Source organism: Numida meleagris, chromosome 1 (assembly GCF_002078875.1).
Source record: "Numida meleagris isolate 19003 breed g44 Domestic line chromosome 1, NumMel1.0, whole genome shotgun sequence".
Classification (NCBI taxonomy): domain Eukaryota; kingdom Metazoa; phylum Chordata; class Aves; order Galliformes; family Numididae; genus Numida; species Numida meleagris.
This window is the reverse complement of record NC_034409.1, coordinates 63,780,732-63,794,851: the sequence shown is the minus strand read 5'-3', so window position 1 is coordinate 63,794,851 and position 14,120 is coordinate 63,780,732. Positions and strand designations below refer to the sequence as shown.

Sequence of the window (14,120 nt, the reverse complement as noted above, 5' to 3'; positions counted from 1 at the left end):
CAAAACAATGTAAAAAAATTTCATTCGTTTATTGAGTGATCTGTCAGTGGTCTGAGTTCCTGCAGTTCCTTTAATTCCATTCATGTGGATCTTTTCTAAAATATATTTACTAAAATCCCACCCATTAACAAAAGCCATACAGAATGTAATGTGATTTAGAAATGCTAAATTTATTATTTCTCTAAGTGCTTACCTTTATTGTTTTCAAGCATAAGTCACTGATTCTGCCCATTGTTATTTGGAAATGCATGTTTTATCACACTGATATCTTCCATTTCTCTACTGCCAGACTTGGTCATTCTGCCCAAATTCCTATATCCCTTTTTGCTTATTATCTTTTACATCAAAATTGTCTTCAAATTCAGGGCTACAATATTACTTCTTGCCTACTTCTACTGGGGTACCTTTCAGCATATTTTGCAAAATAGGAAAATTTCTCCTTGCATTTTATTTATAATCTGCCATTTTCTGATACTTTTTTTTTTTTAGTTAAGAGCCTAGTACCGTACTTCTGTAGTGTGGTTAACCTAGTTTATACAGCTAAGCTGACTTTAAGTGTGCACCTAAGCTCTTTTGTAAGACTTGACAGGATCAGACGTTAGGGTGTAAGTTTTTCAGTCCTTGCAAATTGAATGGTAAAAACAGTTTTGTCCTTCATTTTCTTGCAGTAGAGTGGTTTCAAGCATAATCTCTATAGGAGGTGTTTTTTTTTATTCTGCATAAGTAGGTCTCATTCTCCTCTTCCCTTTTCCACAGATGAAAAACATAGACAATACCCTGACCATGAGGAAACAGCAGAAATGATAGCAGCCAGGATTGACAGAGATGTTGTAAGTGAGAACTACAAAAGATACTGCTTAATATCTGAGAAACTGTGTGGCTCTACTACTTGGGAAGTCTTTTTCCACATGGGAAATTCAGTTCTGGAGGAAAGCATTCTGGATATCCACATTTGTGTGGTAGACCTCTAAATGAACATAAAGTAGTTAATTTTTATTACTATTTTTTGCCTGAAGGAAGAAAAAAGGATGTTAAATTTTCTGCTGTGAAGAGATAGAAACATAACCATTAATTTTGTGAAGACTAAATTTCAGAGAGTATATAAGAGTAAACTTAATTTCCCTCAATTTAGTGGGATGTAAATATGTGCAATATCCGAACAGAAGCCTATGGATATTTCTAAAGACAGATGTACTATGCAGATGCATAAGCTAACCATTTCTAGCCAAATAGCAAAAAATCTAGGACAGGTCCTATGGTGTATACAATACCAAATATTTCTTTGTTTGCTAGTTATAACTTTCTGCTTTTCAGCATCAGGGGGTCTTGAGGGAAGCATGTTGGGGCTTGCTGAATTTGCTGTGTATGTGCTTCCCCCGGGGCTCCTTCTTTTTTCTGCACTCGCTCTTTGAAAATAATTCTTCAAAGAGCACTTCTATGAAATAACATTCAGATATTCAACAAATAGCTTAATACTTTGCACTAAAGGAGATTATGAAGTTATACGGTTTGGGAAAATGCTGTCCTACACAAATAATTAAAATTTTTTTCATGTGCTGTGAGAGAAAATTTAGTGTGTGAATGAACTGTGTAATTGAACTTAGTAATCTTGATGCTTGTATTTTAAAAACCTCTTCTTGCCCAGAGTATTGAGTATAGTTTAAGCTCCACAGTACTTGACAGTTATGTAAAGAATATCTAAATATGCAGTGTTCTAGCGTGAACTTTATACAGATGGAGCTTTTGGTGTCTGAGGGTGTAGTCCTTTTGAATTCTTGAGTATTTCAGTACAGTTTCAGTACTGAAACTGTTATTCTTCTTTTCTCCCATAGCAAATTCTGAACCATATTTTGGATGACATTGAATATTTTGTTACCAAACTTCAAAAAGCTGCTGAAGCATTTGCTGAACTTTCAAAGAGGAAGAAAACTAAGAAAAGTAAAAAGAAAGGACCTGGAGGTAGGAATTCTTACTGTACACAATTCTGTTTCTCTAATGATCATTGAAGTAGTTAGCATATGTGGACTTCTGTGTTGTTTTTTTTTTCATGAAAGTAGTAAGAGTTCATCACTTCAAGCACAAAAAGAGATATCCGCACAGTATATTCTTAGAAATTAATTAAAAACTTGTTTGAAATCAGTGGGGAGTGACTGATTAGAGATGTGACTGTAGAATATGCTCACTGTAGTTGTTCTATATTTACAGCATTTTGTAGGTAGGTAAATTTATTAAGTATGTTTTATATGTTCATTATATCCATAACATTTTTAGAAATGATGTAAAATATGAATGGATATAAAAAAATCTCAATTTATTTATCAGAGGGAGTTCTTACTCTCCGTTCAAAACCACCACCTCCAGATGAGTTTGTTGACTGCTTCCAGAAGTTCAAGCATGGCTTCAATCTTCTGGTAAGTAACTGCAAGTAGATATGGTGTTGAAAGGTATGTTCTCTGTTCTTACCTCGGATAGCTAATGTTACACAGAACGTGATATTTGTTTTCCCTGTTGCTAAAATTCATTTGGGCACTGCAGTGGTTTTCCTAGGGTCATATTCCACTAGTATGAAGTGAAGGACTAAAATTCTGGTGAAAGCTGAAGAGAAGGAAGAATAAGTACCACAGTAGATTTCTTTTTAGTTATTTTTAAGTTGGGTTTTCTTGGAGATTTCCTGCAGTTCAAGAGACTGTGGCTGCTTTATTGTTGACTCCTTAAGGGAGCTGCAAAGGCCAACTCTTCTTTGGAAAAGCAGTAGCCAAGTGTTCTGTCTTCTGTCTCATTTTCCTGGTGCCTTGTCTGTATAGAGAAACCTAGTGGACTTTAAATCCCTGTTGCTGTAAGCCATGCAGAGATGATCACACCATATGGGAAATTATGAGCCTGGGTCTTAGTCTGCACTGCTCTTTAAAAAGGAACAGACCTAGAAATGTAATCTGGTTTGGTTTTTCCATTCTTACTTCATACTGCATTCTGCATTTAAATTATTTTCTATCTATTAACACTTGTGTATCTATATCTTCCATGTAGGAGTAGAAATAGTTCTTGTTTTGGTGCTGAGAAAGATCTAGGGTCTGCTTTCTAATGCTATTCATAATGCCATACCAATGCATTGCTTCAGTGTTATTGAAGAAGCCACAAAAACTTGAAATTTCACTTCCTAGGGCTTTATGTCAGATATGGAGAGCTGTATAAGGAAGAAACTAGTTTAAAAATAAAAGGAATACCTGGAAGAATAAAATCTTTGCCAGTAGAATGGAAACTATTTTAAAACGCTATGCTGGAAGCTCCTAGAAAATGCCTACCATCTGTCAAAAAGAAAACTATAGAAGGACCAAAAGAAAGTTGTTATGTGGGAAGAATAATGTATAGGAAGTTATTAGCAGTAAAAATACATCCTCTTTTTGTCTATATTTGGAGGTGCAGTCTAGAAGGCTAGATGCAAAAATGGAATGAGGCTAGCTAAAAGGAGGTTGAGGAACAGCCAGCAAGATGCAATAAAAGCTACTATAACTTTTTAAAATACTTTCTGGCATGCTTCTTATTTCTGGAGCCTGTGATCACTAAATAAAAGGAATCCTCCACGAAGCTGTAGCAGAGAAAATATATACCTTTTTTTTTAACGCATATTTTACTTGGAAAAGCTTGATAGTGGACATGAAAATCATTGTTTATGGCTCCAGTCTGCCTCCAGTCTTAACCTCTTTAATGATCTCCTGTGCACTGTTGAACACCACATCCAGTAATGCTTTATCTCATGTTGGTTTGTCTAATACCTGGACCAGGAAGTTATCCTCAGTGGACTCCAGGAGTCTCCTGAATTGCTTGCAGTCTACCTAGTTGCTTTCCCAGCAGATATCTGGGTGGTTGGAATCTCCCATCAGGATGAGAGCTTGCAAGCATGATGCTTCTTGCAGCTGAAGCAAGAAGGCCTCATCAGCAGGCTCCTCTTATCAGGCTGCCTGTAGTAGATCCCAGCCACCAGATGTCCTTTATTGGTCTGGTCCCTAATTTTAACCCGCAAGCTCTCAAACTTACAATGGCTGCTTTCTGGAGACAGCACTTTGCAATCTATGCACCTCTTAGCATAGAGGGCAACTCTCCCATCCCTCCTACGCTGCCTATCCTTTCTAAAAAGGGAATGTTAAGGACAGTAGGAAGAAAAGAAAAAAAAAAAAAAAGAAAAAAAAGAACAAAATAAAGAGCATCAATGTACCATTAAGTTCACTGGCTTTATCTTGTTCCCTGTACAGTGAAATTGAAGAAGGTGGAGGGAGAACAAGAATGCTCTAAGAAATGATTATAGACTTTTCTTCCATTTGGAGAAAGACCAAAAAAAGGGAGAATGTGATAAATCTGTGAATGGTTATGAGCATCCCTGGAGAAAGTGAGGGAAGAATAAGCTCAGTTTTCTTTTGGAAAAGAACTACAGGGTATTAATGAAACCAAGAGGTGGCATATTTCCAAAGGAGATGCTTCTTTACGAAACATACAGTTCAATTGTTGTACTTCTTATTTGTACAACACATGCTAAGATTTACATGGATTCGAAACCAATTGTATGAATTTATTGAAGAATCCATCAGTGGCTATTAATACAAAACACTAGCCTTCTGCACTTTTAGTTGAAGAAGTCCCTGGGAAAATCGCTGGTGGATATGTAAGAATTTTTCCCAGATAATTTATGTTTGCCTTGTTCCTCCTCATACTTCCCTCAACACTTCCTCTTAGCTGATGTTGGAGACAAAACATTCAAGTTAGATGGACCTGTGCTCTCAGTTGGGACAGACATTTTTACCTGAAGTATTTATTGTCATAAAAATTAACTGTATCTTAAAAATGTGTCTTTTTGCCTTTCCCTTAGGCCAAATTAAAGTTCCATATCCAGAATCCTAGTGCAACTGAACTGGTTCATTTTCTCTTTACCCCACTACATATGGTAAGCTTTTATAATTTTTTAGGTATTTTCCTTCAGAACTCTTATGCTTGTATGCTCTAAAACCTTTCCAAGAATAATGAGATTAAAATGTGTCCCTGGAAAGTTACTATGGAGAAATGTGTATCTGAGGATGAAGATCTCTTTGGAAAACAAGTTTTATCCTTTTTTGCATGTTACCATTTATCATATATATATATATTTATATGTTTAAAACATCTTTATCTTTGTTTGTGTTGCTGTTAGCCATTATAATTTTGATAAACAAACCAAAAAAAGAATTTATATAATGCAGGAGGAGAGTTGGAAGCATAGTGTGCAAGTTCAATTGAAGTATGTGTCATTTTGATCAGTACATTAAAACAACATTGACAAAAGTGGGTTTAAATATGAAGGTGACCAGAGCAGCAGTTCTTCTGCAATAAATGGTTTTACTTCATCCATCTGTAGGACATAAGGACAAGTTAACTTCTCAGAATTTGTTTATTTACTGAGTAGTAAATGTTTCCTAGCATTAATATAGGTAATATATTCATTGTAACTTCTTTTCTTACTATGTGTGTATTCTTTGTATTATTTTAATATTTTGATTTAGGTGGTGCAGACAACAGGAGGTCCAGAGCTTGCCAGTACAGTACTAAGTCCCCTCCTAACAAAAGATACCATAGACTTCCTACAGTATACTGTCACCAGCGAGGAAGGGCAGTTATGGATGTCATTGGGTGACACGTGGACCAAAGCCAGGTGAGGAAAAGCTCATGTTTATTGACACATCTTAAGCAGATGATCCACACCCAACAAACTGGATAGTAGTTTGATAGGCTTTGGACTATTCATCACAGCTGTTCCTTAAACTCTTTGGAAAGGAGCCCTTTAGCCTTGCTGGGATTTGGGAATGGCTTGATTTTAGGCATGGAGGGAGCAAATACAGACAGTATATTTTATTTTCCTCCAGAGAATCAAGGAGTAGAAACTTAATTGTGTAAACTTATACCATCATTTTTTCTGAACTGTCCGTTGCATGCTTCCAGTTTTCCAGCCTTATTTTTACAACCCAACCAATCTGAAATTGGTTAAAAAATCAGTTTGCAGAAGTCACAATAAAAAATGATGACGTCACAATATAAAATGATGAAGTCACAATAAAAAATGAAAAAATATGGAAAAGAGGATACAGATTCCTATTTTCAATTTCAATGCTTCTTTGAAAGCATCATAATACTATGAGGAAAGTGCTTAAACTTTTTGAGAATGTTTATGGGCTGATTTGTGTTACGTCTGCATACCATACATGTCCCATTTAATTGATTTGCTATTGCAATTAGATTTCACTAAAATTTAGTTTATTTATTTGTTATTTTTGAGGTATGTGGTTTGAAATTACCTAGCTAAGTAAAATATGCAAAAAAAGATTAAGAAAATGTGTTTTAACTCTGTAATTAACAATGATTAAGCATCCAAGCACTTGGACTGGAAAGGCACCATGTATTTTGCGTTTACTCATCTTTCTTTTAGATTACAAGTTCAGCAATAAACATCTACCAAGTGGATTTCTTACTTTATGAATTAATTAATCAATTGAAATATATTTTTTTAAGTGATTAAGAAGTGATAACAGTCAACTGAGTGTTAGAAAGCCTACATGGAAAGCTGTAGGACATGAAGTGACAAGCATCCTCATAGCAGGAGGTGTGATGTACATGTGTTTGCCTTTCTTGATCTCGTTCTGCTGCTGGACCAGAGTGTTCAAATTCGTCCTTTGGGCCTGCTGTTCAGCCACTACTACAAAATGGGCTAGAAACAGCAGTTAGAGCTCCTTCTGGTTGCCAGAGAGTTGATATCAGCAAAACATCATCTGCTTACCTTTACCTACTCAGAGCTTGCTGGCTTCACAGCAGCTTGTGGTAGGCTGGCTGTGGAAATCTGCATAGCATTGGAGCCTCTTGCAGGGAAAATGGATTATTGTGTAAAACTGCAGGCTTCTCATCTTAGGAAATACCTTAGTAATTCATTTATTCCATCCTGAAAAAAAGTGTAATTGAAGGAGAAGTAGCTCATGCTGCATGGAGGAGAATGAAGCACTTAGAATACTGCTGGTTGACTTGTGAAGATTAGAAATTAAAGCCTGTCTGATCTCAGTATGCAGAGGTACATTGTGCAGCAGTTTAGTAAGATATGTGAGTGTTGAAACATGAGGGTTACTGACCTAGCTCAAGCCTGCCAATGGGCTAATAATTGCTGGCTGGTCCTACAACTTGTGTAACTGGCAGCATGCGCCCCTTAATTTAGAGCAGTGTCAACAGTGAGACTAAGACAATGCAATGTATGTTCCCATTTCCTGTTACACTGTGAAGATACAGTAATTTATTTTGCAGGAGGGTATGTCATGCATGGTGCAAAGGCAGAGCATGAAAGCATTAATTTAGGTATTGTCTATTACAATAAAGAATGGGAATTAAGCACTAAAAATAAGAAACTATTCTAAGATTAAGCTTGACTATTTAACAGCAAATGTGGTGATAATTCTTGTGCCCTGGAGAATGCAGAGTTCTTCATATTACACTATAAGCTATCAATTGCCTAACTTGTTCCTTAAGGTGTAGGTCAACCCCCTAAGCTTCTTTGCTTCATGCGAAGGCTGATCCAAAAGTAATGCCTCCTGTTTTATTATATTGGCCCACGACATCAGAGGTGATGTTGGTGGTGTGGCAGTAGAGGTTGAACCTTCTCACCAGTATTCCATTACATTTTGTTGCTGTGTGACAGATGGGAGCAGAGGAGCAGTCTGACAAAATGGCATTTGACATGGAAGTGCGTATGAATCAGAAGTGTCACTGAAATCCTCCACGTGGAAAAGATTGTTCCCATTGGCATTCAGTGACACTTACTCAATGTTTCTGAAGACTAAAGAGTGGACAAGAGCAGTGACGTGGTGGGTGGTGTGTTTCAGCAGTGGTGACAGCGAGCATGAGTCACCTCCGTTGGTGTAGATTTTTTTGAGCACGGCATGCCAGCTGTTGTTCATCGCTGGTGAAAATGTGTATCTAATGGTGGTGACTATCTTGAAAAATATTGTTTTGTAGCTGAGAATTTGTTCTATCAATCAGTGTTATTGTACTCTTTCTATCTGCTGTAGTTTCCATGGAAATAAATAAGAGGCGTTACTTTCAGAGTGACCTACATATCTACTTTCAGTATTTCATATAAAGTAGGCAATTTCTTTGAAGTCTTTTGTTTGGTGCCTTAATACAAACAAAATATTGCAGCACAGCACTTTTCTCCCATATAACAGTTATAACAAGTCTTAGATGTGCTTGTGATTGATTCTTATATTACTCACCCTTTGCTACAAGCCAGGAATTTGTTGTGTTTTAGCACTGACAAGTCATTATGGCAGGAACAGTTTGCTCCCTGCTATGCCTTGCAGAAAAGTAGTTATGGACAATAAATGTTTTCTGAAAGATTTCTGTGGTCTAACACAATTGTGTCTGCACAGTAGTCTCAGCCTCTCTTCTTTACTATGATATTAAAATGTATTTCATTTTTTAGGAAACCTATAAAAGTAATGGTTGTATGGTGCTTGATAAAGATCTCTAATTTACTTCTCATGCAGAGCGGACTGGCCCAAAGACCAGTTCATTCCACCTTATGTTCCCCGTTTCCGAAACGGCTGGGAACCTCCTTTGCTGAACTTCATGGGAGCTCCAAATGAGCAAGAACTCAATAATTTGGCTGAATCTGTGGCAAACTTTGCAGAACAACAGCGGAAGCAAGAAATAAAAAGATTATCAACTGAGGTAGGTTGACTGACAGAGTTTTGTTAATTATAGAAAAGCATAATCAACTACTTTTTCATAGAAGAAATCTTCTGGGGTGATGTTGGAGTGATCACTCTCTGCTACATCAGTGCAAGCTCAGTGTACTTACAGCAAAACTATATGAAACCAAGTATCTGTTCAGCCACCAAAGTATGAATAGGAAAAATAGAAGGATTTTGCCTACTGCCCTCCTTACACTTGTTGCATTTTCCCACATCAGCTGGGAGGACAATTCAAGCCCCTAAGGTTTGTTTTGATTCTTGTCCTGTGCTTTCAGGTCCCACTGATTTTGGCTGTGTATATTTTAAGAAGAATTTGAATGCGTGTGTTGTCAAATGTGCAGCCATGCACGAGAATGCAAACCACAAAAACTATGGCCACTTTAAACACATTGATGATTTAGTTTTGGAAGTCTTTTGTTTTGGGGGAAAATGAGCTTAAATTTAAAATTGTAATATATTAAAATAGCTTTAGTTTAATTCAAAGATTTGGTAGTCCAAGTTCCCCTGTTAACAATGGTGAAATGGAAGCATAGCTAAGAATTTTCTACGTTCAATCTGTAGACTTTTATATCTTCCTTGAGCAATTGACAGCAGTACTATATTCGGAGTACATCTCAATGCTATGATTATAGATTTATCAGGATCATCATTATAAAACTGTACTAGTAACAAAGAATGAATATTAAGAGGAAGATTCAAGGGAAAGATTTCAGAAGGATCACCTGATTACCGTGCTTTCAAGAAATATTTGTCATAGTTGCCATTTGTGGTTTTGAACAGGGTTCAGCTTTCTAGTGTTGAGTTACTGCCATGAGCATTTGCCCTGTCTTAGGGGAAGAGCTGGCCACTTCGGCCTGTGCTGGCTGGTCCTGAACATCTGCACAGAGATGGGGCCTGGGGCTGGCAGAAACTAAAAAGGAAACACAGTTTCTATCTCATACAACTTTCCTTATGAAAATGATAAAAATTTTGAATATTTTAATGGTTAGGATATTTTTTTGTCAGGTATGGGAGATGTATTCAGTCTTAGCTTGGTAAAGCTGATTTCATCATGTACCGTTTATCAGATTTTGTGGTATGGCTTTCTCTTGCAGAGCAACTCTCTTATTGTCTTCTTGGTGATCAGAAAGCTTCCCTAGCAAAAATTTATCAAAACTACCTGTGAAAAAGCTGTAACAAACTTTATTTTGATGAAAATTTCCACTTAAAAGCACACACTACGTAAAAAGTTAGCCAAGCAAAGGAGGCTAGCATGGTTCATGTTTGATTACTTAAAACACTGCTTATCCTAATAGGATATACAAGAATAAATACACTCTAGTTTTTGCCTATATATTTTTTTTAATCCAAAAAAGCATTTAGTAGGGTTAATGACCACAGTAACATGAAATGTAGTCATCTCCCTCACCCAACTCTCTACTCATCTCCCAAAAAAGTCTCATCAAACATTGTTTCACTGCTGTTCTACATTGCTGTGCAGGTGTTTTTTTTATGTTGTGCTCCCTGTAAATTAAGAATAGCAACAACAAAACCCACAAACCAAAACAACAAAACAAACAAAAATCACAGTCTTTTCTTCACTTTGATTATGTGAAATGTGCAAAATAATGTTGAAAAATAGGGGCAGTTTTTTCTGTTTTGATTATTAATGAAAATATATACTACATATATTAGCATATAAATTGAAATAATTATTTTGAGGGGGCAAATAAACTGAGATGTTTTGGTTGGATTGTTAGGTGTGCTGACTATGCCTTTTAGTCTTCAAAAGACTAAATAATTACAGTAGTAATAATAATATTAATAATGAGAAGAATAGTACTACTAATAATAATCATAATTCACTGAAGGCATCTGTGTGACTGGCACCTGGGATGTCAAGCCTTGGCTTCATGATTCCATACATGATGGGCAAGTCATTTAACCTTGGTACTCTGACTTCCTGCGCCAGTGCCTCCTTAGCACATCCCTTGGGGGAGAAACGCTGAGCTGCTCAATGGCTGTGAAATGTGTTAGGTGCTCAGCTGGAAAAGCTGCACCAATGCAAATTGTCTGCAGCAAAAGGAGCTCTCTGGAGTGGGTGATGCCAAAAGAATTATTCTTTTATAAGTCTGTCACAAAAGCTTATTTAACAAAGAGTGCTGGAAAAATAAAATGATAGCCAACTGCTTTTTCCTGGGCAGTATCAACAGAGAGGTGGTCAGGAGGAAGTGGGAAGTAATTGCCTACCCACAGTACTGCATCCAGGCCTGGGACCTCCAGCACAAGAAGGACATGGACCTGCTTTAACATGGAGCTGTTGGAGCAGGTCCAGAGGAGGCCATGAAGATGATCAGAGGGCTGGAGAACCTCTCCTTTGAAGACAGGTTGAGGGAGCTGGGCTTGTTCAGCCTGGAGAAGAGGAGACTCTGGGGAGACCTCATTGTGGCCTTCTCGTTCTTAAACAGAGTGTATAAACAGGAGGGAGGCCAATTTTTTACGTGGTCTAATAGTGATAGGACAAGGGGGGATGGTTTTAAACAAAAGAGGGGAGATTTAGGTTAGATGTTAGGAAGAAAATCTTTACTCAGAGGGCAGTGAGGCCCTAGCACAGGCTTCCCAGAGAAGCTGTGGGTGCCCCATCACTGGAGGTACTCAAGGTCAGGCTGGATGGGGCCCTGGGCTGCCTGAGGTGGTGAGTGGCAGCTCTGCCCATGGCAGAGGGTTGGAACTGGATGAGCTTTGAGGTCCCTTCAGTTCAGCCATGGGGACTTCAAATGGCAGGGAGCTGACGAGGAGCTGGTGAGGAGAGTTCAGCAATTCTAAGGCGATGCAAGTAATTTCTGTGTGAAGTAAAAACAAGTTCCTGCTTCCTGCGGGTCTTTTATCTGAGATAAAAAGTCAGTGACACTTGAGAGATTTTTTTCAAAGAGGTTTTATTACTGTTGCTTCTAAGAATAGTCTTTCTGTAGATTTTTTTGTTGTTTGTTTGTTGTTGTTATTGCTGGTTTTATTTTTTTTACTGTTTTCAATTTCACAAATACTCAGCCCCATTCGCAAGTGTCTCTGGGTGCCAGGTCAGTACTCAGAAGTGAGTGGGCTTTTCTGTAGCCACATAGCAAGAAAAAAAAGCCAAGCTTTGGAGATCTGGTGATTTGTGATGACTGTCAGCTGTTCCATCTCGTTGTGCAACTGAATGGTGTCATAAGATAAAGATCTAAAATGGCCATCTTCAATTTCAGAATCTCCGTAAATGAACTGTTCAGTTCATCTTTTGGGGAATGGACATTAAAATAATTCTTAGTAGAAGCAAAGTATCATTGCTGGATTTAAAGCAGGATTTTTTTTTAAACAACTACTGCTTAAAAAGATTTTTCTAAGTCCTTGAATATTCTTATGTGTATGCTTGTAATAAATTGTGATTGTTTTCTTTAATTAAAATCCTTAATTACAGAGTATTACCTTCCTTTTTGCATTTCTTCTTTGACTTCAGTCGTGTTCAGTAAGAGAGTAATTAACATAAATAAGCCAATTGATATTATGGTGCTGCAATAGGATGATAATTTTACATGGAAGCTTTTATTTCTTATACATCTGTATAAGAATGTTAACTAGCATAAATATGTTTAACTAGCTGAAGTTTTCTAGCTTAGTGTTCATTTAGAATAGGAGCTCAGAGCAGCTTCTTAGTGCAGTTTATTTTAAAGCCACTCAGGCATTGCTTATGACCTGTGTTGCTGTAGAAATAAGTAAGAGAGGACGTGGACCTTGCCCTGGAGAACTGTTTTCTCTAAAGAATATCCACTGCAATATTAATGCAGGGGATGACTTGGGGTAGAAATTCTTTTATTCTTATCCTTTTGATCTCTCTGTGTACGTGTTTGAAATGCAGAAGCTATTAACTTTTCATAGCAGAACTGTGAGCACCTGAGAGCAAGGCCGTGCGAGCACTGGCAGGGAGCGCAGGGCCGTGGGTCAGGGGAAGCAGCACGTTTTGGTGCATGATACTAACCCGCTTTGTCTTTGTTTTGTCTTGCAGCCTCCCAGTGTTCCCGACTACCCTCCGGCCGATGGGTACGCATTCAGTAACACAGTGTACAAAAGAGGGCCTCTGCTGGACCAAGGGGCAGCTGTTGCTGCCTTTAAGCAAACTGTTAGCCGCCATGTAGATAGGTAACACTGAGTCAACGGCGTACGTGGTGCTGTGGATAACTGTCCCGACTTACTGACTTGTGCCTATTGGGGTGGTGGTGTCTCTGTTGGCCTCCGGTTGTGCCTGGAGCAGACCCATGTTTCTGTAAGGCAGCTGCTCTGACTGCAGCAGGTGTCTGCCTGTGCTTCTCCAAGGCACATCCATATGGCTTTTTCAGTATCATCTCTATAAAGCTACCGTGTTTATGTATGCTGTGAAATTCATGCTTTTGTCAAAACTGATATAGTGGAATTCTAACTTTATTAAGAACACAAAATCCTCTTGTTCAGGTTTAAATTTTATTTCTGCTTTTGTTTCACTTTTTTAAATCTATTTTTTGCTTTTTTTTTTGAACAACAAAGAATGACAAGTCCACTCTGAGATTTATCTGTCAGTGTTTTAAATGATAGTTTGATTTGTTTAACTGCTCACTTGCTGCTCCTTTAGTGTCCTGCTTTGGTTGTTCTGGGACAGTGCGTAAGTGCCCATGTCTAGTGACTAATTGTTTCTTCCATTCTTGCTATGATCAAAGCTCTGAAATGTTTGCATAGCAACCAGGATCTTTCTGCACACACGCTTTCATCCCCGTCATTTTAGCTTAATTCTGATTAGCTTAATGCTGAAACACACTGATCCTTGGAGTCTCAGCCCTGTCTGTGTGGAGAATTTCTGCCAGTGCAAGCTGTGAAAGTAAAGTGGTGCTGGGATTGATACCCTACACCAAACTATGTTCATTATATATCCTTACATGAGCAGTAGTTTAGCTCATGTCCCATGGAGAGTGCTTAAGCTAAGTTTTTGGGGTCATATTGCTGGTAAAAATAACACTGTTGTGACTCTGTTGACACAAACCTTTGCATAACCCCTAATTTTGAGCTGTTTGCTAGAAGATCCTGTTGTTAATCTGCATGCAAACAAATTCCCACGCGGTGTGCAGGGTGAAGACTCCACTGTTTTCCTGAACACTGGATTTACTCTTTATTACAACAACAGCCATAGTAGTCATCTCTAATCATTTTTTCAAACTTGGTTACTTTGGGGTTCTTGTCTGAGGACCACTCAGCTTGAGATTTAAATGATCTGCACTCGAAATTCCTTTCTCTTCCTCTTCCTCTCTATCTGTAATGTGATAAGACCTGTTTTGTCCTTTCAGAGTAAGACTATTCTATGCAAAGGCTGCTGCCTCTTTTTCAGGT

The 14,120-nt window shown here is 37.9% G+C and overlaps 1 protein-coding gene across 6 annotated transcripts in view; it reads left to right on the top strand.

Moving 5' to 3' along the window:
- Positions 1 to 14,120, top strand: part of EPS8 (epidermal growth factor receptor pathway substrate 8) — a 134,021-nt gene that overhangs the window by 95,582 nt on the left and 24,319 nt on the right. For 5 of the 6 annotated variants that reach the window (XM_021390714.1, XM_021390703.1, XM_021390694.1 and 2 more), the window contains 7 exons: positions 757 to 830; positions 1,833 to 1,959; positions 2,323 to 2,411; positions 4,862 to 4,936; positions 5,529 to 5,677; positions 8,547 to 8,730; positions 12,772 to 12,905. In XM_021390714.1, the coding sequence (XP_021246389.1) occupies positions 757 to 830; positions 1,833 to 1,959; positions 2,323 to 2,411; positions 4,862 to 4,936; positions 5,529 to 5,677; positions 8,547 to 8,730; positions 12,772 to 12,905 (832 nt within the window). The remainder of the gene's footprint in view (positions 1 to 756; positions 831 to 1,832; positions 1,960 to 2,322; positions 2,412 to 4,861; positions 4,937 to 5,528; positions 5,678 to 8,546; positions 8,731 to 12,771; positions 12,906 to 14,120) is intronic. The other variant, XM_021390735.1, reaches the window with a different exon arrangement.